Genomic DNA, 26,238 nt, shown 5'->3' with positions numbered 1-26,238 from the left:
CTGCACCTCTGTCTCGTTTCTTCTTGATTTTTTTAAACACCCTTTCCTTCAATTGTACCCACCCCCCCAAACTAATAAGTTTAAAGTCCTATCTATAACCTTAGTTATACAATTGACCAAAACACTGGTCCCAGCATGGTTCAAATGAAGCCCGTCCCAATGGAACAGCTCTCTCCTTCCCTAATACTGGTGCCAGTGCCACATGAACCGGAACCCATTTCTCCCGCACGAACCATTGAGCCCCACATTTATCTCTCTAGTCTTATTTACTCTACCTGAACATGGCTCGGATTGTAATCTGGAGATTACTACCTTTTGTGATTCTACTTTTTAATTTAGCCCCAAGCTGCTCATAGTCCCTCAGCAGAGCCTCTTTCCTAGTCCTACCTATGTCGTTGGTACCTATGTGGACCATGACAACTGGATCCTTCCCCTCCCACTCTAAGTTCCTCTCCAGCCCAGAAGTGATGCCCTTAACCTTGGCACCAGGTAGGCAACACAGCCTTCGGGATTCTCTGTCTTTGCTGCAGAGAACAGTATCTGTTCCCTTTAACTATGCTATCCCCTATTACCACTACATTTCTCTTTGCTCCCCACACTTGAATGGTACTCTGTGCCATGGTGCTGTGGTCAGTTCACTCATGCTCCCTGCGGTCTGTGCCCTCGTCCACACTGGGAGCAAGAATCTCATACCGATTGGGCAAGGTCACCGGCTGAGGCTCCTCCAAAGCTAAATTCTGGATCCCCATTCCTGCCTCACTCGCAGTCACACCCTCCTGTCCCTGACCACGGACCAAATTTGATGTAATTAATCTAAGGGGTGTGACTGCCTCCTGAAACAGTGCCCAGGTAACACTCCCCCTCCCTGGTGCGTCGCAGTGTCCGCAGCTCTGACTCCAGCTCATCAACTCTGAGCCGAAGTTTCTCGAGCCACCAACACTTGCTGCAGATGTGGTCACCATGGATCACATCAGCGTTCACCAGCTCCCACGTACTACAGCTGCAACATATCACCTGCTCAGCCATCTCTATTCTTATTTAATTAATTAATTAGGATGTTAAATACTTCAAAAGTGAATTTCTTAACTGTACTCTTCAGCTGTAATAATGTCGCCTGATTTTAAACCACTTGGCCAATCAAAAGAAACACAAGATGAATCGCCTACCTGTTCTCCTGTGACGTCACCCATTGGCTCTGACAGGTTGAAGGGGCTCTAGGTCGCTGGTTTTTATCTCCTGCCCAGCTCTCACAGATCTGCTCTCCGTGTGCTCCCGGTTCACCTCTCGCTATTTAAAACTCTGAAAACCCCGCCTCTCCCCTCGCTGTTTACAACTGTGAAAATCCCAGCTCTCCTCTCGCTGTTTTAAACTGTGAAAACCCCGCCTCTCCTCTCGCTGTTTTAAACTGTGAAAACCCCGCCTCTCCCCTCGCTGTTTACAACTGTGAAAACCCCGCCTCTCCCCTCGCTGTTTACAACTGTGAAAACCCCGCCTCTCCCCTCGCTGTTTACAACTGTGAAAACCCCGCCTCTCCCCTCGCTGTTTACAACTGTGAAAACCCCGCCTCTCCCCTCGCTGTTTACAACTGTGAAAACCCCGCCTCTCCCCTCGCTGTTTACAACTGTGAAAATCCCAGCTCTCCTGTCCTCTCGTTGTTTTAGAGTCATAGTTATACAGCACAGGAACAGGCCCTTCGGCCCATTGTGTCTGTGCCAGCCATCAAGCACCTAATCTATTCTAATCCCATTTTCCAGCACTTGGCCTGCAACCCTGTATGCTATGGCGTTTCAAGTACTCGCTGAAATACTTGTTCAATGTTGTGAGGTTCCTGTCTTTACCACCCTTTCAGGCAGTGTGTTCCAGATTCCAACCGCCCTCGATGAAAAATGTTTCCTCAAATACCCTCTAAACCTCCTGCCCTTTACCTTCAATCTATTCCTCCTGGTTATTGACATCTCTGCTAAGGGGAAACATTTCTTCCTATCTATGCCCCTCCATAATTTTGTGTACCTCTATCAGGTCCCCCCATAGCTTTCTCTGCTCTAAGGAAAACATACCTAGCTTATCCAGTCTCTCTTCATAGCTGAAATGCTCCAGCCCAGGCAACATCCTGGTGAATCTCCTCTGCAATCACATCCTTCCTATAGTGTGGTGACCAGAACTGCACACAGTACTCCAGTACTCCAGCTGTGGCTTAACTAGCATTTTATACAGCCCCAACATAACCTCCCTGCTCTTATATTCTATGCCTTGGCTAATAAAGGCAAGTATCCCATATGCCGCCTTTACCACTATCTACTTGCCCTCCTACCTTCAGGGATCTGTGGACATGTACGCCAAGGTCCCTCTGATCCTCTGTACTTCATAGAGTCCTACCATTCATTGTATATTTCCTTGCCGTGTTAGTCCTCCCAAAATGCACCACCTCTCACTTATCAGGATTAAATTCCATTTGCAACTGCCCTGCCCATCTTACCAGCCCATCTATATCATCCTGTAATGTGAGGCTTTCCTCCTCACTACCTACGACACCACCAATTTTCATGTCACCTGCGAACTTACTTACTGATCATACCTCCTATATTCATGCTTAAATCATTAATGTACACTACAAACAGCAAGGGTCCCAGCACTGATCCCTGCGGTACACCACTCATCACAGGCTTCCAATCAGAAAAACAACCTTCGACCATCAGCCTCTGCCTCCTGCCTCTAAGCCAATTTTGGATCCAATTTGCCAAATTGCCCTGGACCCTATGGGTTCTTACCACCTTGACCATTCTCCCATGCGGGACCTTGTCAAAAGCCTTACTGAGGTCCATGTAGACTACGTCAACTACACTACTCTCATATACACAACCTCCTCAAAATTTTAAACTGTAAAAGTCCTGACTCTCCTCTTGCCTTGACCTAGACCTTGCTTGGTCTTTTCTTGTCCAGCGATTCCTATCTCCCTAAGCAAATTAGGAAATATGGTACTTGGGGATGTAGCATTTCGGGTAACCCTGGCCTATGCCATACTGTGATGTGTATCCTCTGTAGCTCGATTTTGTTTAGTAACGTGTTGTGACCAGCGGGAGAGAATCCAACAAATAACATCATTTGCGTCATACAAATTAAGAATAGGATTAGGCCACTTGGCCCCTCGTGCCTGCTCTGCCATTCAATAAGATCATGGCTGATCTGAATGTAACCTCAAATCCACATTCCTGCCTACCCCTGATAACCATTCACCCCCTTGTTAATCCCCTTGTTAATCAAGAATCTGCCTGGCTCTGCCTTTAAAAGTATTCAAAGACTAAATAGCAGGGGATGGTTTTGATCCATCGACTTTTGAGTTATGGGCCCAGCATGCTTCCGCTACGCTACTGTGTGCGGAGTGTCACATCAGCAATGCCTGACACTATCCAATACTGAATGGGAATCATGTACTTTGTAATGTTTTGGCTAATTTTTACGTCTCAGATAAACTTGTTATAGCTCCTTTTACTGCCATCCTAATGGCGATCTGCTAATTTGACTCTAACTGGTGACCTACCAGCTCTCTGTCTCAGCAGGCAGTGCACATATCATAAGCTGTCTTTCATAAAAGTGCTGACAAAATTGAGGTTGATGTCTTTGACTCCAATCAGTACCTCTGATTTCTGCAATGCCCCTGCTGGCCTTCCTGCATCGACCCTACACAAGCTTCAACTTGTTTAAAAATAGCCCATCACAGCCTCAACCATACAAAATCCCATTGCCTCATATCCACTCTGAGCTTCATCAACTCTCCATTGTGTCAGCTGCATGCTTGTTTCAGATTTTTTCCACGGTCTCCCACCCTGCCTTCATTCTGTGTATATACCCTCTGCTTCTCTAACACTCTCTTTGCCTCTTGCTGCCTCTGCCACACTGTCAATTTCACAATTTCTACCTTCTAATATTCTCCATTCCGTTTCCTCTACCCTGGACTGAATGTTCATTTTTACCATTGGGTGTAAAGTAACTGGTCAGGAACCAGTTTGCTACCGCTTTATTGCTAGCACTAAAGGTTAAATTTCATTTCCCCCCCCCCCCCCCAAAAAAGTATTCAAAGTCACAATATTTGACCCTGACATTGGTGCCATAGCCAGCCTTGCTCTTACCCCCCTCTTTACCCATACTGCATATCCTTTTCCTTGTTATAAATCACTCTGAGACATCATCTTGCATGTGGGAGTAAAGGCTGAAGCATATTCTATTGACACTAATTTACTATTTCTGCTTTGATACAGGAAGCTCAGGTAACCATCGAGTGTATAATTCCACAGAAGTTCCACAGGATGGTGATGGGTGCCAAAGGCTTGAATGTGCAACAAATCACCAAGGATCACAGTGTGCAGATCAAATTCCCTGAGCGTGAGGAGAATCCAGGTACTGCTACTACATTCCTACGTCTCTGTGCTCAGAGTTCTGCTATGGCCACATTTCTCACTTAATCTTAGCAAGCCATGTATTTTAGAATTAGCCAACTGTTTATATTTGAGTTGCATACAGTTTTACAGCACAAACAGGCAATTTGGCTGGTCAGGGAGTGATCATGTTTAACAAATTTGATTGAATTTTTCGAGGAGATGAATAGGTGTGCAGATAAGGGCAGTGCAATTGATGTCGCCTTCATGGACTTAAGCAAGGCTTTTGATGAGGTCTCGCATGAGAGACTGATCAAGAAGGTAAAAGCCCATGGGATCCAGGGCAATTTGGCAAATTTGATCCAAAATTAGCTTTGTGGCATGAGGCAGAGGTTGATGGTTGAAGGTTCTTTTTGTGACTGGAAGTCTGTGTCCAGTGGTGTACCACAGGGTTCAGTGCTGGGTTCCTTGCTGTTTGGGGTGTGCGTTAACGATCTAGACATGAATGTAGGAGGTATGATCAGTAAGTTGTGGATGATGTGAAAATTGGCGGTGTGGTAAATAGCGAGGAGGAAAGCCTCAGACTACATGATGATATAGACGGGCTGGTAGATGGAATTTAATCCTGAAAAGTGTGAGGTGATGCATTTTGGGTGGACTAACAAGGCAAGGGAATACACAATGAAGTACAGAGGATCAGAGGGACCTTGATGTGTATGTCCATAGATTCTTGAAGGCAGCAGGGCAGGTAGATAAAGTGGCTAAGAAGGCATATGGGATACTTTTATTAGTCAAGGCATTGAATACAAGAGCAGGGAGGTTATGATGGAGCTATACAAAACATTAGTTAGGCCACATCTGTAGTACTGTGCAGTTCTGGTCGCCACACTATAGGGAGGATGTGATTGCATGAGAGAGGGTGCAGAGGAGATTCACCAGGATGTTGCCTGGGCTGGAGTGTTTCAGCTATGAAGAGAGACTGAATAGGCTAGGTTTGTTTTCCTTGGAGCAGAGAAGGCTGAGGGGGGACCTGATAGAGGTATGCAAAATTATGAGGGGCATAGATGAGAAGAAACTTTTCCCCTTAGCAGAGGTGTCAATTACCAGGGGAAAATAGATTGAAGGTGAGGAGCAGGAGGTTTAGAGGGTTTTGAAGAAACATTTTTTCACTCGGGTGCATCTGGAATCCATTGCCTGAAAGGGTAATACAGGCAGGATCCCTCACAACAACATTTAGATGAACACTTGAAATGCTATAGCATACAAGGCTATGGGCCAACTGTTGGAAAGGGGATTAGAGTAGATAGGTGCTTGATGACTGACACGGACATGATGGACCAAAGTTCCTCTTCCTATGTTGTAAAGCTCTGACTCTAACTAGTCCATGCTGGTGCTTATGTACCACACAAGCCACCTCCTACCTTACTTCACCTCACCCTGTCAACTATCCTTCTGTTCCTTTTTCCCCTCTTGCATTTGTCTAGATTCCCTGTAGGTTGCCCTGTTGTAGGATAAAAAGGAGATGCTGTTATTAGCAGAAACATTCACTCCTACAAAATGGCACTCAAAATTATGGAGAATAATTAAAGCACTCTGCTATCACAAGTAGGTTCCCCATAATCAATCAATTAAATCTTGACATTTGCTCATCTATGTCCCCATCGTATCTTCAGCTCTGACAGTACTTTGCCCCAGGGCTTTTGTTGCAAGGTAAAATATTATCCCTTTAACTCAGTGGCTTGCATTTCAACTACTTGATCTGAACACCTGACTGCGATTTTGGAAATTTCATGCGAGCTTGCTCCTTAACAGCAAGAGGTATCCACATACATTACTGCAGCGGAAGATGCCATTGAATTCTAAAAATGTATTGTTTGTAATCTAAACAAGCTTCAGCTAAAATAAACTCATGTACAGAAACTAGAGGTACATGTATTGTACAAAATGTACGTGTAAAATGATTCTTGAAAGGTGATTCAGAGAGCCACTCAGAGGAGCCATTTTGGCTCTTAATACAAAGTGTGGAAGGGTCTGGATATTGCCATGGGAGGTGGGGAGGGGGATGGACCTCTTGATTGAAACGAGACAAAGCCTGTTCCTGGTAAACAGGCAAAAAGAGATGATCAGTAAGAGGGTGTCTCTTGGGGAGCAGTCCTGATTTTGGAGGCATCACTCCTTTTTGTAATGTGTTCTTCATCTTATTTTCTGCCTCAACCCATCTGTTGCTGAAACCTTCATCCATGCTTTTGTTAACTCACCCCACTCCCAGACTTGACTATTCCAAACCTGCTCCCATCTTTTGCCCTCCATAAACTCAAATTCATCCTAAACTCTGCTGCCAGCTCATAACAAGACCCTTTCACCCATTACCCCTGTGCTCACTGACCTACATTGTCTCAGTCTACTGATGTCTCAATCCTAAAACTCTCTCCCTCGAACTCAGATCTGCTTATGGCCTTGCCCCCTCTCACTCTAACTTCCAACACTTATAACCCTCTGAGGATTTTGTTCCTCTAACTCTGACCTCTTGTGCATTCTCCACATACTCCACCATTAGCCATGCCTTCAACCGTCTAGGCCCTAAGCTCAGGAGCTCTTTCCATGAATACCTCCCCTTCTCTACCTCAAGAAGCTGCTTAAAACTTTCCTCTTTGCCCAAACTTTCAGTTGCCTATCCTAAAGTCTCCTCTTTTGTCTCCTTGTAGATATTTATCCGATTACACATCTGTGAAATGCCTTGGGATGTTGAAGGTGCTATATAATACAATTTGTTGTTTACTTTGAATATAAATCTCTTTGGGGTGACAGCGTGTGGGAGAGAACAAACAACGCTGACCAGTTGTCAGTATCTGATCTCCACTAGCATTGTGAAGTTTTTTGACTGCCCTCCTGATGTGGGGGCATCAGTACATTAGCGGCATCTGTAAGATGTACCAGAGTCACACTCATGCACTGGAATAAAACAGTGTTCTGTTTTTCACAGCAATTGAGCAGCAAGTCCACGAGAATGGAGAGACCGATGGAGAAGTTAAAGAGGTTGAGCCCACTCTACCTCGGAAAAATGACATCATTATCATTTCTGGGCGGAAAGAGCGATGTGATGCAGCCAGAGATGCTTTGCTGGTACATTTTAAATTGTGTTGACTGCTGCTTCAATAGGGGAGAGGCTGAGAGTATATGGTAGAAACCTGATAGTCAAACATTTTTTTTATTTGTTCATGGGATGAGGATGTGATTGCACTGGAGGGGGTGCAGAGGAGATTCACCAGGATGTTGCCTGGGATGAAACATTTAAGTTACGAAGAGAGGTTGGATAGACTTGGGTTGTTTTCGTTGGAGCAGAGAAGACTGAGGGGCAACCTGATCGAGGTGTACAAGATTGAGGGGCATGGAGAGGGTGGATAGGGAGCAGCTGTTCCCCTTAGTTGAAGGGTCAGTCACAAGGGGACATAAGTTCAAGGTGAGGGGCAGGAGGTTTAGGGGGGGATGTGAGGAAGCACTTTTTTTACCCAGAGGGTGGTGACAGTCTGGAATGCACTGCCTGGAAGGGTGGTGGAGGCAGGTTGCCTCACATCCATTAAAAAGTACCTGGATGAGCACTCGGCACGTCATAACATTCAAGGCTATGGGCCAAGTGCTGGTAAATGGGATTAGGTAGGTAGGTCAGGTGTTTCTCACGTGTCCGTGCACGCTTGATGGGCCGAAGGGCCTCTTCTGCACTGTGAGATTCTGTGCTGGCTAGGTCAACATTTATTGCCACCCCTAATTGTCCTTGTGAAGGTGCAGTCCATGTGGTGCAGGTTCACCCACAGTGCTGTTACGGGGGGAGTTCCAGGATTTTGACTCAGTGACGGTGAAGAAACAGTGATATAGTTGTCCCAAGTCAGGATGGTGTGTGACTTGGAAACTTGTAGGTGGTGGTGTTCCTATGCATCTGCTGCCCTTGTCCTTGTAGGTGGTAGAGGTCATGGATTTGGAAAGTGCTGTCAAAGGAGCCTTGGTGCATTGCTGCAGTGTATCTTGTAGATGCTACACTGCTGCTACTGTGCATCTGTGGTGGAGGGAGTGAATGTTGAAGGTTGATGGATGGGGTACCAATCAAGCGGGCTGCTTTGTCCTGGATGGTGTTGTTAGAGCTGCACTCACCCAGACAGGTGGAGTGTATTCCATCACACTCCTGACTTGTGCCTTGTAGTTGGTGGACAGGCTTTGGGGTGTCAGCAGGTGAGTTACTCTCTGCAGAATTCCCAGCCTCTGACCTGCTCTTTTAGCTACAGTATTTTATATGGCTGGTCCAGTTCAGTTTCTGGTCAGTGGTAACCCCCAAGGATGTTGATAGTGGGGGATTCAGTGATGGTAATGCCATTGAATGCCATGGGCAGATGGTTAGATTCTCTCTTGTTGGAGATGGTCATTGCCTGGCACTTGTGTAGTGCAAATGTTACTTGCCACTTATCAGCCCAAGCCACAGTATTGTCCAAGTTTTGCTGAGGGTGTAATGAAACAACTGACTGCGAGAGGAGTTGTAATAATAAAACGGGGGAGATGGCAGTGTAGTGCTAATGTCACTGGACTAGTAATCCAGAGGCCCAGGTTAATGCTGTGGGGGCATGTGTTCAAATCCCACTATGGCAGCTGATGGAATTTAAACTCAATTAATAAAATCTGGAATTGAAAGCCATCATCAGTTGTTGTAAAAACCCATAAGGTTCATTCTGTCCTTTAGGGAAGGAAATCTGCCATCCTACCTGGTCAGGCCTGTAATGTGACTCCAGGCCCACAGCAATGTGTTTGACTCAATTGTTGTCTGAAACCTGCTCACTGATGCCCAGTTTGGGTTCTGCCAGGGCCACACAGCTACAACTTTGTTTCAAACATGGACAAAAGAGCTGAACTCCCAAGGTGAGGTGAGAGTAATGCCCTTGACATCAAGGCAGCATTTGACTGAGTGTGGTATCAAGGAGCCCTAGCAAAACTGGAGTCAATGGGAATCAGGGGGAAAACACTTCACTGGTTGGAGTCATACCTAGCACAAAGGAAGATGGTTGTGGTTGTTGGAGGTCAGTCATCTCAGCTCCAGGACATCATTGCAGGAGTTCCTTAGAGTAGTGTCCCAGGCCCAACCATCTTCAGCTGCTTCATCAATGACCTTCCTCCCATCATAAGGTCAGAAGTGGGGATGTTCGCTGATGATTGCACAATGTTCAGCACTATTGCGACTCCTCAGATACTGAAGCAGTCCATGTCCAAATGCAGCAAGACCTGGACAATATCCAGGCTTGGGGTGGCAAGTAACATTTGCGCCACACAAATGTCAGGCAATGACCATCTCCCACAAGAGAATCTGACCATCGCCCCTTGATGTTCAATAGCATTACCATCACTGAATCGCCCATTATCAACATCCTGGGGGTTACCATTGAACAAAAACTGAACTGGACCAGCCATATAAATACTGTGGCTACAAGAGTAGGTCAGAGCTAGGAATCATGCGACGAGTAACTCAGCTCCTGACTCCCCAAAGCTTGTCCATCGTCTACAAGGTACAAGTCATGAATGTGATAGAATACTCCCCACTTGCCTGGATGAGTGCAGCTCCCACAACACTCAAGTAGCTTGACACTGTCCAGGACAAAGCATCCCACTTGATTGGCACCACATCCACAAACATTCCTTAACAGTGCTGTGGATGTACCTACACCACATGGATTGCAGTGATTCAAGAAGGCAGCTCATCACCACCTTCTTGAGGGCAATTAAGGATGGGCAATAAATGCTGGCCCAGCCAGGGAAGCCCACATCCTGTGAATGATTTTTTTTTAAATGGCCTAGCAAGCCACTCAGTTGAAGGGCAATCAGGGATGGGCAATAAATACTGGCCTTGCCAGCAAGCCTCATGTCCCTTGAAAGAATATATTTTTTTACAAAAACAAATGCCAGACTTCCAAAGAAAATAATTTAATTTTTTGTTTTTTGTTTTTCAGCTTGAGGATAAATCAGGTATTAAAACCAGACCTAAACTTGTGATTTCTACTTATTAGCACTATTTTCCTCAGAGGCACTAACCCATTTATTTAACAATTTTATTTATATAGGAATTTCAAGATTCTTCCTCTGTTGTCACCAACACTAAGCTCTGGCCCCAGTGGGGCAAAGGCCGTTTCTCACCTTTGATGCTTTCTTATAGGCACTGGTTCCTGTTACAATTGAAGTAGATGTGCCCTTTGACCTACATCGTTACATCATTGGCCAGAAGGGAACTGGCATACGCAAGATGATGGAGGAGTACGAGGTAAAAACTTGTGCTTATCTGTAACTATCAGACTGAAGCCGTGTCAATCGTAGAGTCATTGTTATTGAGTTTTTATTGTAGGGTCATTACATTTAAACCTGTACTGCCCTGGAATCATAATCCTATACAGAAAGGAGCTGTTTGACCCCTCTCCTCTGTGCCCAGTCTGAAGGAATCAGCCACCTAGACCCATGCCCATACCTTTTTTTATTTTTCAAGTATTTATGCAATTCCCATCTAAAATGTTGGGTTCTAGATCCATCGCTGTTCCTGGCAGGGCATTTCAAGCCTTCTGTTTTGTATTGTACATATACACACCTCTGGTTACAGACTCCCCAACCACTGGAAATAGCTTCCAAACCCTTCGTTAACTTTGCTAACTCACATCTGGTCATCTCCTGACCCTTTGCCTTAGTGAAAGGAACTTCTGTCCCTCTTGTCACTCCTCTTATCTCATCTCAAAACGCATGTTTTACTGAAAAGGTCACTGAATAGTAACATGGAACTGGAATTTTAATTTTTTTAATTCCTTCCCCAACCTGTGGCCACTAAGACAAGTTGTGATACCTCTTTAATAAAAACAGAAAAACTCAGCAGGTCTGGCAGCATCTGTGGAGAGAGAAACAAGAGTTAAAGTTTTGAGTCTGTATGACCCTCCATCAGAGCTGAAGAGAAGTAGAAATGTGATGAAATTTATACTGTTTAAGCGGGGTGGAGTAGGTGAAACTGGATAGAAGGCCAGCGATAGGTGGGGGCTAAGGAGAGATTGACAAAGGGAGTGTTAATGATATTGGTAAGAGCTAAAGGAGGTGCTGATAGTGGCATAAAGGTAAGAAAGCAGAATGTAATAATAGCAGAACAAGGGTAAGCAATCTATTATACCTCCTTTACTGCCCATGGCTACTGTTCTTAAATTATATATTTTTAGATGTTTTAGTTATTAAATCGACATTTGATCAAACTGGGTCCAAATCTGTCATCAGGAGAAGTGGTGGATTTTATAATTGTGCTGCTGCACTTGTCGCTCTCGTTCCCTTAGAAATGGACTTGTGTGGATATGTAACAATATCACCTCATGATCGCCCAACGTGTGACAGGGTTGTCAGGAGCCCTACCTGGTGTACATGCCTCCTAAAGATAAAGCTAAAATATTCCATTAAAAATGATCAAACTGATGGTGTTTGTCTCCCTGGATTTGAGCAACTCTGGAGCAGCTCCCTGGCCCATTTTGAGTTACTGGGCTGGCTGTGGAGCCCTTGGTGATGAGGATGGGCTGTTTTACTTTGGAGCTGTGCTGGCTCAATGGGGATATAATTGAGTCAACTCTCCATTTCAAAAACCATAGCCTGTTGCATGGCTCCTTTGAATTGTATAGGGGTAGTAATACTAGAAGATCTAGATAAAAGTGTAGACAAAGGAGTTGGTTTGAATATCAGGAGTTTCTTTGAGGCACAGGATACTGAAACAGGAGATGGATAAAGAGCTGTGATTGTCCTTATGAAAGGCAAGAAGGATGCACTTTCATTTGTAGAGGGCCACTCTTAATTAGCTGAGTGAGAGGTGTTAACAGCCTCAGGTGGTCTCCTACTGCCTTGCTTGTTCGCCTCAGTCCATAGCACCCTCGCCTTTGAATCAGAGGGTTGTGGGTTCATGTCCCACTCCCGGAAAACCAAGAACTGTGATTGTACGCGAAAGAGTTGCAATCTGTGACTGTTGATAACTCAAAAGAGTTTGGGAATCAAAGAGGAATTGTTTGCAGATTTCCCTTTGCCGGTTGGTTGTTTGGTTATGGGATGGGTCAGTGGTGTATGTGATTACCCAAGCAATGGTACAGGTTTGGCTTGATTAAGCCTGATTGCCCACCCTTGATTTCACATGTTAATATTCACTTAATGGAGCCATTTGAGGACACATGCAGTCCCTTCTGATAAACTGTTACCAGAGCAGCTTAGGCTTTTGGAGCTTCCTACCGATGCTATGAATTTTAAAACATGTCTTGCATTACATTTCTATTAGATATGGAGAATATTAATTATAATCACCCTTGTGATGTTACCATTGCCTAATTACTTGAAAAATTCACCTGGGTCCATGTCTCATGTTTTAAGGTGTAAAATACACCAAGTAATTAGGGCTCTTTGTGTTGAAAGCTCTTTGTTGCCAGTAATTTGAGTGTCCATCATTTCAGAATGCTTATTGTATATTTTATAATGTAAAATATTTTGCACTGTTAGATTCTCCGTCGGGCTAGGCTTCTTTGCATTTTGATTCAGAAATATGCTCCTTAAACTTTCCTTCCCCTTTTGCAACATGGATTGCATTGTGAGATGGACTGGCATCTCCATTTTGTCAATGCAACCCTCTACATTGTCATGTTATATTGATAACTCTTTTTAATGTAGGTAAACATTGCTGTCCCCCCTCCTGAGGAGCAATCTGACACCATTAAAATCACTGGGCTGGCTTCTCACCTGGACAGAGCTCGGGAGGGACTGAATGAGCGGGTCAAGGAACTGCAGATGGAGCAGGAGGACCGGGTAAGCATGCTCAAGACATCTGAACACTCAGGTTCGTGGGCGCCACAAAATTACCATTGCTCATGCCAGGCCAGTGTGTTCCATCTAATCCAGATACCCTAGCATAGCATGTAGTGCATCGTGTCCTACAGCTTCATGTATGGTGAGACAGTTATATTCGGAATTACAGCAGAGAAACCATCAAAATCACTGCATAAAGTGCAGAATGCTAGGATTATGATAACTGCAATGATTTTAAATGGGTAATTTATGAGGACAGTTTGCGAAGACTGGGTTTTTATTCTCTTGAGTATAGAAAATTAAGGGTGAGCCATTGGTGTGATTTAAGCTTGATGCAAGTAGTTGCTCAGAGAGAAACATATTTCCTCTTGTGTACAGGACTGTCGCACTGGAACTTAACCTTAAAATTAGATGTACACCATTCAGGGGTGATAACAGAAAGCACTTCTTTCACAGAGGGTAATGGAATCTCTCTCCCAAAAAGCTGCTGGGGCTGGGAGAGCCAGTTGAAAATTTCAAAACCAAGATTGATATATTTTTGTGAGCTAAATATATTGAGTGTAAGCTTCAGTTTCCTGTGAAATTGGGTTTGAAGTTTTTTTTATTCCTATGTTTGGAATGCTTCTGGAAGGGCTGATTTGGTGAGCAAGTGTGGGGGGAGAGAGGGGATCCAGGTTCTGAACTACCCTCTGCTAATTATTGTCATGCCATTGCCACCCATGCTGTGTATACAATATGTTCTGATTGAAATGGATTAATTTTCAAGCTGTATCCCAATTAAATAAAGTCTGAAGCAGTGTTGTGAATGTGGAGGGTTTGATTGTCATGTTATTGGTGATTTGTTGAATGCAGTGCACCTGCTTCCTCAAGCAAAAGTTCAGCACCTTTTTTATATTGCAGATCATGAACTCTGGTAAAGGCTAAGCTCAGACCTGATTTGGATTGAGTTAGATCTGTTGAAGTGGGTTTGCAGTAATTCTCATATATTTGGAGCAGAGAACAATTCATAAAAAAATTTTTTTTTTAAATTATGCGAACACTATTGTCCCACTAAGTAAAGTTCGACTTGTTTCCATCCCCACCACCATTCCCCCCCCCGCCCCAATACAGGCTCTGAGAAGCTTCAAGTTGACAATCTCTGTGGATCCTCGCTATCACCCGAAGATCATCGGCAGGAAAGGTGCAGTTATTACACAGATTCGCATGGATCATGACGTCAATGTTCAATTTCCTGACAAGAATGATGAAAATCAGGTATGGACCCCTTCTCTCTGACCCCAACACAGTTTGGGTGCGATCCTTTGTGACCCCGACACGGTTTGGGTGCAAGGCCATACGTCTGATCTTCGACTTATTTTCTTGCCCTCTAAGTTTAAATGATAGCAGCAGTTACCTGTATCACAAGGATGTCCCTCTGGTGAGAAATTCCAGCGCTTTCATTGCATAGCCTTTTTAAGTAATATAAATCATCATCAACGACCAATGAATATCCCTGGGCTGTCTGATGGGGGTCTACTCCCTGCTCTGTTACTGTGGGATATCAAACCCTGAACAGAAGGTTATGGCTTGTTAGGCACCACCCGTTGCAAGGAAGAGAAGAGTCAAACCCACAAAATGGAACATTACTATCTCGAGTGAGAACAAGTATGAAGACCTCAGGCTGTGAATGTAAATACCTTTAAGGGGAAGTGTGATAAGCCCACGGGGGAGAAATGAGTAGCAGGGGGAGAGGAGGATTGTCTGGAGGCTAAACATCTGCAAAGACTAGTTGAGAACATAAATAGGAGTAGACATGGGCCATTTGGCCCTTTTGAGCTTGCTTTGCCATTCAGTACAATCATGGCTGATCTACCTTAACTGCATCTTTTTTCGAGCAATGCGTAATATCTCTTGATTCCCTTAGTGTCCAAAAAACTACCAATCTCAGTCTTAAATATACTAATCGACTGAGCACTTACAACCATCTGGGGCTGGCAATTCCAAAACTTCACAACCCTTTGAGTGAAGAAATTTCTCCTCATTTTTCTTAAATGGTTGGCCTCATTTGTGCCAACCAGCGGAGAGTTTTCCCCAATTCCCATTGACTCCAGTTTTGCTAGGGCTCCTTGATGCCACACTCCTTCAAATGCTGCCTTGATGTCAAGGGCAGTCACTCTCTCCTCACCTCGGGAGTTCAGCTCTTTTGTCCATGTTTGAACCAAGGCTGTAATGAGGTCAGGAGCTGAGTGATGCCCAGTTTGGGTTCCGCCAGGACCAGTGAGCAGGTTATTGCTGAGCAAGTGCTGCTTGATAGCACTGTTGATGACCCCTTCCTTTACTTTACTGATGATCGAGAATAGACCGATGGGGTGGTAATTAGCTGGGTTGGATTTGTCCTGCTTTTTGTGTACAGGACATACCTGGACAATTTTACACATAGCCGGGTAGATGCCAGTGTTGTAGCTGTACTGGAACAGCTTGGCTGGGGGTGTGGCAGGTTCTGGAGCACAAGTCTTCAGTACTATTGCTGGAATGTTCTCAGGGCCCATAGCCTTTGTAGTATCCAGTGCCTTCAGCTGTGCCTTGATATCACCTGGAGTGAATTGAATTGGCTGAAGACTGGCATCTGTGATGCCAGGGACCTCTGAAGGAGGCCAAGATGGATCATCCACTCGGCACTTCTGGCTGAAGATTGTTGCAAATGCTTCAGCCTTATCTTTTGCACTGATGTGCTGGGTTCCTCCATCATTGAGGATGGGGATATTTGTGGACCCTCCCCCTCCCAGTGAGTTGTTTAATTGTCCTCCACCGTTCACGGCTGCATGTGGCAGGACTGCAGAGCTTAGATCTGATCCATTGGTTGTGGGATCGCTTAACTCTGTCTATCACTTGCTGCTTATGCCGTTTGACACACAAGTAGTCCTGTGTTGTAGCTTCACCAGGTTGACACCTCATTTTTAGGTATGCCTGGTGCTGTTCCTGGCATGCCCTCCTGCACTCTTCTTTGAACCAGAGTTGATCCCCTGGCTTGATGGTAATGGTAGAATAGGGGCTATGCTGGGCCATGAGGTTATAGATTTTTGTTTGAGTACAATTCTGCTGCTGCTGATGGCCCACAGCGCCTCATGGATGCCCAGTCTTGAGTTGCTAGATCTGTTCGAAATTTATCCCATTTAGCACAGTGGTAGTGCCACACAGCACGATGGAGGGTATCCTCAGTGTGAAGGTAGGACTTCGCCCTAGGCCCAGCAATCTTCAGTTGCTTCATCAATGATCTTCCTTGCAGCATAAGGTCAGAATGTGGGGATGTTGACTGATGATTGCAGTGTTCAGCACCATTCCACGATGACTCAGATACTGAAGCAGTCCATGTCCAAATCCAGCAAAACCTGGACAATATCCTGGGCTATGGCAAGTAACATTCGCGCCACAAGTGTCAGACAATGACCATCTCCAACAAGAGAGAATCCAACCATAGTCCCTTGATGTTCAATGGCATTACCATTACTGAATCCTCCACTATTAATGTCCTGGGGGTTACCATTGACCAGAAACTGAACTGGACTAACCATATAAATACTGTGGCTACAAGAGCAGGTCAGAGGCTAGGAATCGTGCAACGAGTAACTCGCCTCCTGACTCCCCAAAGCCTGTCCACCATGCACAAGTGAGGAGCGTGGTGGAATACTCCCCGCTTGCTTGGATGAGTGCAGCTCCCATGACACTCGAAGTTTGATACCATCCAGGACAAAGCAGTCCGCTTGATTGGCACCACATCCACAAACATTCACTCCCTCCACCACTGACGCACAGTAGCAGCAGTGTGTACCATCGACAAGATGCACTGTAGGAATTCAAGGCTCCTTCGACAGCACCTTCCAAACCCATGACCACTACCATCTAGAAGGACAAGGGCAGCAGATAGATGGAACACCAACACCTGGAAGTTCCCCTCCAAGTCACTCACCATTCTGACTTGGAAATATATATCACTGTTCCTTCACTGTCGCTGGGTCAAAATCCAGGAACTCCCTTCCTTCCTAACAGCATTATGGGTGTACCTACACCACATGGACTGCAGCGATTCAAGAAGATTGCTCACCACCACCTTCTCAAGGGCAACTAGGGATGGACAATAAATACTGGCCCATCCTGTGAATGAATTTATAAAAAAAAAAATTCTGAGACTGAACACCTAGTTCTGGACTCCCCAGCTCGAGGAAACAGCCTCCAGTTAGGCTGAATGGCCTATTTTTGTGCTGTTGCTGTTAATTCTTTGTAATATTGGAGAGGGCATAGCACCAACTGTAGCTACATTATAGGGAGGATGCAAGCTACAGCTTACTGCAGTCTGGAGCCGGGGCACTTTTGTTGGGTTAACGTTGGTGTTGCCAAGTGAAGGGAGAAGTGATGGCATCAGTCTGTGGCCATGCTAGGCAAGGCAGATCTTGCATCATGCTGCTTTGCCATGAGCACCTTCGATCTATTGCTCTTAACTTCTTCCTGCTTCTCTGTTTTAGGATCAGATAACTATAACTGGGTACGAGAAAAATACAGAAACTGCCAAGGAAGCCATCATGAAAATAGTGTCGGAGCTGGAGGAGATGGTATCCGAGGACATTACTCTCAACCACAAGGTCCACGCCCGTATTATTGGTGCCCGCGGCAAAGCCATTCGAAAGATTATGGAGGACTTCAAGGTGAGCTAGCCTGTTACAACCTGCAACGATTCTACACGTGAGGCCTATATGCTGAGGGCAAAACCAGATAAGGCAGCAACAGGGTTGTTGCAAGTACTGGAGCATGCATTCGTGGATAATGATTGGATCTGACTGACCTGTAATACCCCCATTCCATTGTCACGATTAGATACCATCCCAATACTTCCTGTTAAGGTTCATGCGTGAAGCATAGGAACTTATCCAGCCACCAAAGGTTCTCATCTGCAATGTATGACTGGAGCCTGGGCAATGGCAGCATATTTTTGAGGGGGGCTGGGTGATTGAAGTGTGTGACTAGGGGTGGGAGAAGGCAGCATGTAATGGGGCGGGGTGGGGTGTTGGGGGCGGGGGCATGTTGGGGGCTGGACAATGAGGCAGCATGCACTGTGGGTGGAACTGGGCAATGTGCAACCTTGTGCACTGCAATGTCTAAACTGGGCAGACTTGATAGACCAAAGCCTTTTTTTATTAATAACTTCATGTGAGTTAATGTCTTCAGGAAAGGAGAGAAAATGTAGGTGGGGGTGAATTATGGAAATAATTCTGCTGGGAGATGACGTCTGGGTGGGATAAGCTTGAGTCAGTTCTGGATTAGTGAGAAAGAAATTAGTTTTTGCAGTTCATGCAATGTAGATTGTCATAAAGCTTTTAGTACAAGACTATTAGATCAAGATAGTTCACCAACTGTAGTGAAAAGTGGAAAAAAAGCCATGTCCCTGAGAGAGCATGATTAAAGGGGCAGTGATGCAGTGCAGCTAGCCATCATTTAAACACTTTAATATGTTAGCCAGCGCGCTTCAAGCAATTCAATCCCAGTTATCCAATCCTGGACGATTGACTGACTGCCGATAACTCAGTTTGTCTTTGCTTTAGTGCACCACCTGTACCCGATCCACAGCGGTGAGGGTGGGTGGGGTCATCACACACCAAGTTGTGACTCTTCCTGTTGAGGAGTGAGGATTGTCTGGCAAGCAGGTGCTCCTGTGTCGCGGAGTGGTAGAATGTTCAGAACAGACCCTAAATTGAAATCTGGAGGGGAGAAGAGGGGGTGCCACGCAGGGATTAGGAGGTTTGGTGATAATAGGAAGGAGGGACAAAAACAAAAATTGCTGGAAAAACTCAGCAGGTCTGACAGCATCTGTGGAGAGAAAGACAGAGTTAAGGTTTGGAGTCCAGATGACTTCAGAACTAAAGAGAAGTAGAAATGTGGTGAAATATATACTGTTTAAGTGCGTGGTTGGGGGGGGGGTGGGACAGGTGAAGCTGGATAGAAGGCCAGTGATAGGTGGAGGCAAAGGAGCGATTGCAAAAGGTCAAAGAGGTGTTGATGGTGGTGATACTGGCTAAAGGAGGTGCTAATGGTGACATTAAGAATAGAAAGCAGGAGGAGCAAGTGACAGATGGCCCTAGTGGGGTGTGGTGGGGGGAGGGGACGGTGTAGGAGAAAAGATCAAAATAGACTAAAAGGTGGGATAACACAATGAATGGAAATAAATTTTAAAAATAAGAAGTAGGTGGGGGAAAAAAATGTTTGAAAAAAGGGATCAAAAAGGGGTGAGGATGGAAGAAAGAGTTTATGATCTGAAGCTGTTGAATTCAACGTTAAGTCTGGAAGGCTGTAAAGTGCTTAATCGGAATTCTTTCTCTCCACAGATACTGTCCGACCTGAGTTTTTCCAGCAATTTTTGTTTTTGTTTCAGATTTCCAGCATCCACAGTATTTTGCTTTTATCTTAGAGGAAGGAGGGAGATGTGTTGGCATTAGTCCATACTACTGAAGGAATATCGCTAAAGAACTAGAAGCAAAATCTCAATCTGTTTGCTTCTCTGACAGGCTTGCCTTTCAGCTTCCACATTCAATAGATGATTCTCCACCATTACTGCCTCTAGTGTGATGCCACCTCCAAACATATCTCCTTGCCAACCCCCATCCCCACCCCGCAGATGCACTTTCTGTATTCTGAAGAGACTGTTCCCTTCCCAACACCGTGACCCACTCCTCAGTCACCCCAACATGCCCTCTCCTTCCCATGGCATCTCTCCATACAAACAGAGATATAACACCTGACTTTTACCTCCCATCATTTCTCATTTCCAGGGCCCTGACCATTCCTTCCTGGTGAAGCAGTGATTTACTTGTACTTCTGTCAGTTAAGTATACCATGTTCACTGCTCACAATGCGGTCTGCTCCACACTGGGGAGACCAAATGCAAATTAGGTGACACCTTTGCAGAACACACCCACTCAGCCCACAATTATGACCCAGAGCTTCCAGTCATCTGTCATTTTACTTCATCACTTTGCCCCGACTCTGACCTCTGTCCTCTGCCTATTACACTGTCCAAGGAGTTCAAGGAACAGCATCTTGTCTTTTGACTTGGAACATTACAGCCTTCCAGACTGAGTCCAGTAATTTCACATCATTACCTCTGCTTCCATATTTTTTCTGTTTTTTGGAGCATGGGTGATTCTGCTTTACTCTTGTACACCTTCTTTAGACCCATTCTTTATTTATTGTCCCATAACCAGCTCATTTTCACCTAGCACCATCATCCTTTGTCATTTAATCTCTTCTGCCTTCTATCCTATCACAGGCATTTCCGTTGATTCGTTCCTCTCCTCCCCCATTTCCCTGGTTTTTTTTTTGTCAGAGATTCGTTTTAATAACATGTATACAAGTTGGAATTGACCGAACAGACAGTATGGTTTTCCAAATAAAGCAAAAGTAATTTACATAAAGTTTAAATTGGCCATTTTGCTGTTTCTGTATTTTGTTTTAAATCTTGTTACAAAAACTAACAATGATGAAGGTCATTGACCTGAAGCATTAACTCTGTTTCTGTCTCCACAGATCCTGCCAGACCTACTGTGTGTTTCCAGCATTTTCTGTTTTTATATTAAGTGATTGCTGTTTGTGTTTTGCTTTTGTAACTTGAATTGTAATGCACCTCACTGGGACCTTTATCTGGTGTCCTCACAGGCACTTTCCAAATACAGATGGTTCACACGATTTGCCTTTTTGTTGTGCTGCAGGTTGACATCCGTTTCCCTCCGACTGGGGCAGAAGATTTGGACCGCGTCACTGTGACTGGCCTGCCTGAGAATGTGGATGAGGCTATCGACCATCTCTTGAACTTGGAGGAGGAATATGTAAGTATCAGTTGAGTGTTGGCAGCTCAGCCGATACACAATGGTATTCCCCATTTAGCAGCAGACCTTCCAACAACTTTGCTACACTATTGAAACTGGGCTTCTGCACGCTGCACTGCTGGCCTCTTGTGTATCCCTGATTGCCACACTGCTGGGGGCAGTGCCTTCAGCTGTCCAAGTCCCAAGTTCTGAAATTCCTTCTTCAAACTTCACCTTCTCTGTCTCCTCCTTTAAAAGATGTTCATTAAAACCTGCCTCTTTGTCCATGCTTCTGGTGATGTGCTTGTTTATCATCTTGTGTGATTGTGGTGTCAAACTTTGTCTCATAGCACTCCTGTGGAACACCTTTGGGATGTTTTACTACACTAAAGGCACTATATAGGTGCAAATTATTGTTGTTAGATGTGTAGACTGGAGCTGCATGATCCCATTGAACTTGACACCAGTTTTATAGGCAGTGTATAACTCAAGTGGCAAATAACCTCAGTGCAGTATCGATCACTGCAGTGGAGAGAACCAGAATCAGCTGGATGAAACGGTCAATTCCCCATATTACTTACATTCTTTATAAAAGAGTCTTGCAAATTAATGTTGCAAGCTGTAAATGTGTTGAATTAATAGAAAGACAGTCTTGCATTGTTATAACACCTTTCACAACCACCATCTGTGTTTTACAACCAGTGAAGTACCTTTTTAAAGTGTAGCCACTCTTGTAATCAAGCGCAACTTGAGCAGGATGGGATTGTACCTACAATAAAAGTTGGCTGTTGCTGTTTGACTGGGGGTTAGTGTGTGATTTCCCTATTTTTTTGTGTGTCTGTGTCTTCTGGTAGCTTGCTGCTAATTTGCAAATTGCATTCTGTTATTTGCCTTTTAATGTAAGGGGGGTTGGAGTATTAAAGTAGGGAAGTCTTGCTGCAACTGTGCAGGGCATTGGTGAGACTGCAGCTGGAGTAGTGTGTATAGTTCTGGTCTCCTTACTTAAAGAAGAATGTGCTTGCATTGGAAACAGTTCAGAGAATGTTCACTACACTGATTCCTGGGATGAAGAGGTTGTCTTATGAGGAAAGATAGAGCAGCTTGAGCCTATACCCATTGGAGTTAAAGATGAGAGGTAATCTTATTGAAACATTTAAGATCCTGAGGGGATTTGACAGGGTGGATGCTGAGAGCATGTTTCCTCTCGAGGGGGAAATCTGGAAGTAGGAGGCACAGTTTTAAAAATTAGTCTCATTTAACACAGATGAGGAGGAACCTCTCGGAGAATCGTTATTGTTGGGAATTCTCTTCCACAGAGCCAAGAAGGCTGGGTCTTTTGAATGTATTCAGGCTGAATTGGACAAACTTTTGATTGACAAGGGAGTCAAGGGTATGGAGGACTGGCACGAAAGAAGAATTTAAGGCTGCAGTCAGATCAGCCACAACCTTATTAAATGGGTCGAATGGCCAACTGCTTGCTCCTATTTCTTATGATCTCTCTCTCTCTCTCTCTCTCCCCCTTCAGATGTCAGATGTTGTGGAAAGTGAGGCCATGCAGGCATACATGAAACCAGCATCACGCATGGATGAACCAAAAACCATCTCCAAGGGCTTTGTGGTGAGAGATGCTCCATGGACTAGCGGCACGGAAAAGGTAAGGAACTTTCACTCTTAACATCTTGTTTAACTGTGAGTACATGGGATGCAAAGAACTGCAGCTTTTTTTGAGGCTGCACGTGCTGGCAGCCCATGTAGGGTTACTGGAATACATGAAAATTTTCATTCCAGTATATCTCATGGTAGAAACTTGGTCCCGAGGCAGCACTTTCATGTCTCCTGATAAAGTCAAGGTGCAGCCTGTCTCCCATCTGGATGTGGTGCTTTGAGAGCGAGAGGATTGTAGGGAAAATATAAACATTTTACATTTTTTTTTAAAAGGGCTAGTTTTCAACAATTGAGGTTTTCAAGACTGAGCATGGAAATCATTTTGACACAGCAGAAGGATTATTGGATTGCTATTCAGCCCATTCCTGCCAAGCTGTGATGTTTCACTTTTTTTTTTCGCTCTTTGTGAATTTCTTTCTCCCTCTCCTGAATTCTTGATCAGTCCCATTGGGACTCATGACTAGATTTCCACCCAGCCACTCGTGCAAGTATCTGGTATCCTCGCATGACAATCTCAACCTTGATGTCCACACACACACACTGGGAGTATGTGTAATCTGGAGTACAAGCCTGGGTGATTTCCCCTTCTTGGCACTCCCAAAAATCCCCTGACTCCTTGGCGTGTATGTTGCACACAATGCAATAACCACCAAGTATTTTGCAGGGATCCATCCCTGATTGGGCCAGGTTTGGAACCAGGGGCTGGATTTTTAGCCATTGATTTAGAAAATCTGAAATTTTGATGGTGAAGCCACTATGGGCCTACCCAAGAGAGGAAACCTCCTCTAGTCTGGATTTGAACCTGTGTTGAATTTTAAGCCTTCATTTTATAATCCTCATGCATTCATGCTTTTGTTTACTTTGGGAAAATTCTATGTAATTTCTTTTTTGAATTTATCTCCTCAGGCTCCAGATATGAGTAGCTCTGAAGATTTCCCGAGTTTTGGTGCTCCAGTTGCTCCAAAGGCTTCACCGTGGGGACCGAAAAGATTCTGAGCTGGAAGAAGCTCTATTTTCCACAACCCCCCCCTGCCCCTGCCCCCACCCCCACCAAACACACTGCTGGGTTGCCAAGATGTGCTTCCTGTTTGATTCCAATTCAGCAACCTAGCAAGTAATTACGTAGCAAAAATTACTTCCTGTGTCACAATCGTTTCCAAAAACACAGCTGCCGTGATTTGAGGGCCATACTTGTGAGCCTCATTTATAGCTACGCAGTTGCGTGGTCTAAATCTCACGGCATTCCACGTACCCCGATAAACACAACTCTGTTTGAAAACAGCTCAGCGCTGAATCGATTGCTGACCTGTTACATGCAGTGGCCCAAATTCTGACGTTTATCCAGGCTCCCGGCTGGGCCCACAACTTGGTCCGCAGTTAATTTCAGTTGAGTCAACATTTGCAGGAGTTTGAAGCAAAGACTAGGTACGGATTGTGGTCTCCTGATTCCCCCTGGAGCCAGCATCCTTTTACCTGCCTTTGCAGTTTTCCTGGTAGAGTGCAATTGCTTTAACCCTTCAGCTGCCACTTGCCATAGAGCTCTTAAGCCCATTTTAATACCTGCACTTGGAACTTGGCCGTGAATCCGATTAGCAATCCCAGTTAAGTCGTAGCATACACAGCTAATTAGACTGACCTCATTTAAATTAAAACCTGAATCCTATGTTCCTTCCAATCAAGTAGACTTTTGTCGTAGACCATTGTTCCAGGGTTGTTCAACATTCATGGCCTCTGTTGCTTCCTCCCATCCTCTGGGATAGGCCATTGTGCATACACTGATATTGCTTTATCCAAAAATGAGGCCATGAACACACCCCTGAGCACAAGAGTGTAAATGAAGCTCTACTTATCATAACAGGGCCAACAGCAAATGAGCACTGAGGGGATTTAAAAAAAAAAATGCAAAAACAAGCCAAATGGATTCTCTTAAACTGTCCCACAGCCAAAGACTCATTGGCTGACTTGCTGTTTGCAAACGGCACAAAGCCAGGGCAGTGACTAATGAACTATCATGAAGGGTGAGGCCTCGAACGTGCAGCCTGCTCCTATTGCAAAGATCCCTGAAGTGGTGGGTTTATTCCTTCCCTAATTTCTCTTTCATAACGCAGATTTTCTTGAATAAGAAATTTTGGTTCCGTCGAGAAAACCCGAAACAAATTAGAATGACATATATGTTTGTTTACCCTGGACTTTACATAGTGTTTCCGTGTACAGAAAAGGCACTCAATTATCAGAGTTTTGTGCACGTGTGTGTATATATTATACATATCTCACATGCATGATGGTGACTTTGGGCCTGTCAGTGCATCAATTCCAAAGAGCTTGGGAGAAGCTAACTTGTAGAATGTGTGCATTCTAATGTTAGAATGTACAGCAAATACCACCAACTTGTACCTTGAAGGGGAAAGAGAACCTTCCTGTTTTAAATTGGAATTTATTTTCTCATGCTGGTAAGAATGCCCATGTTGAACAGTAAGAAGTGTGGGGGGAGGAGCTGTGCAATTCCCCCACCAACACTACAGCTTCTGAGCCAATACTTTCAAGGCTGGTAAATCTTATTAGCCACATTTTGGCTCCTAATCGTGCACTTGGGTTAATCCACACACACAGTTTGGCTAACCCTCTTGCACCGCACAGAATACCCAAAGGTTTGGGGAAGCGGAGAGTATATGAAGTGCATCTTTTTATAGCTTGGGTCACACCCACCATCAGTAATGCTGCTCCCAGTGACTGGGTCCTTACTACCTTCATGGGTTGGGTTGGGGTGGAGAGCGTTGGTGGGCACGGTTCATCCTTCAGGGCTGGGTGGTTTGAGAAACTGAACTTCCTGAAATCTACAAAGATAGAGAAAACTTGACAAAAACACTAACCTATTGAAAATTGAGATCATCTGTTTTAATTTTCACTTTTCTCCCTTTGTTACTGGCTCCCCATAGTCTCACTTCACTGTGAAAGAGGCTTTTGCCTCGGGACCTGCAGTCCAGTGAGTCGAAGCCATTTTGTTTTCAGACTTTTGTTTCCAAGTTATTTTCAAGTGTATTTTTTCTCGAGCTTATGGAAAACCCAGCCACTTCGCTGTGAATTGTTCTTGATCCTTAACCTTCGGTTCCCTCTAAAATCAGAACGAGCTATCTTTTTATTTTGCTGAATGCTGGAATTGATTTGATTTTCTAATCAATTGAAAGTTGCATAGTTTGACATTCCTGTTACGTGTAAACCACAAGAAAAAAACGTTTCTCCTACACACGCCCCCCCCGCCGCCCAAGAAGAACCGGTTTGATTAGGCTGTAAACTGGTTGACAGCCAATATCAGGCTGTGTTCTTACAGTTCACCTGGAGGTGTTGCAGTAATTATGTGGTTTCTGAATGAGTAACTGTAGGATTAGTGGCCCCTTCATGTGTAGGGATGTACTGCCTCTCTCAGAACCTGGCTATCTCTTAGTTATGGTAGTCTCTTGCTGGCACTTTAAAGCTGAGGTGTGACTACACTTGTGTACTTGCATGTGCACAACTGTGAGTTTTCACCTTGCAGATTTAAACAA

The 26,238-nt window shown here is 44.7% G+C and overlaps 1 protein-coding gene across 2 annotated transcripts in view; it reads left to right on the top strand.

Moving 5' to 3' along the window:
- Positions 1 to 24,607, top strand: part of LOC144693648 (vigilin-like) — a 77,728-nt gene extending 53,121 nt beyond the window's left edge. For both annotated transcript variants that reach the window (XM_078563500.1, XM_078563501.1), the window contains exons 19-27: positions 4,257 to 4,395; positions 7,357 to 7,496; positions 10,561 to 10,665; positions 13,068 to 13,202; positions 14,313 to 14,456; positions 17,702 to 17,881; positions 20,936 to 21,052; positions 22,557 to 22,685; positions 23,603 to 24,607. In XM_078563500.1, coding sequence (XP_078419626.1) covers positions 4,257 to 4,395; positions 7,357 to 7,496; positions 10,561 to 10,665; positions 13,068 to 13,202; positions 14,313 to 14,456; positions 17,702 to 17,881; positions 20,936 to 21,052; positions 22,557 to 22,685; positions 23,603 to 23,692 — 1,179 coding nt within the window. In that variant the 3' untranslated portion in view covers positions 23,693 to 24,607. The remainder of the gene's footprint in view (positions 1 to 4,256; positions 4,396 to 7,356; positions 7,497 to 10,560; positions 10,666 to 13,067; positions 13,203 to 14,312; positions 14,457 to 17,701; positions 17,882 to 20,935; positions 21,053 to 22,556; positions 22,686 to 23,602) is intronic.
- The last annotated feature ends 1,631 nt before the right edge of the window (positions 24,608 to 26,238 follow it).

The sequence above is a fragment of the Cetorhinus maximus genome, chromosome 19 (genome assembly GCF_964194155.1).
Source record: "Cetorhinus maximus chromosome 19, sCetMax3.hap1.1, whole genome shotgun sequence".
NCBI classification, from domain to species: Eukaryota; Metazoa; Chordata; class Chondrichthyes; order Lamniformes; family Cetorhinidae; genus Cetorhinus; species Cetorhinus maximus.
This window is presented reverse-complemented; position numbering and strand designations above follow the sequence as displayed.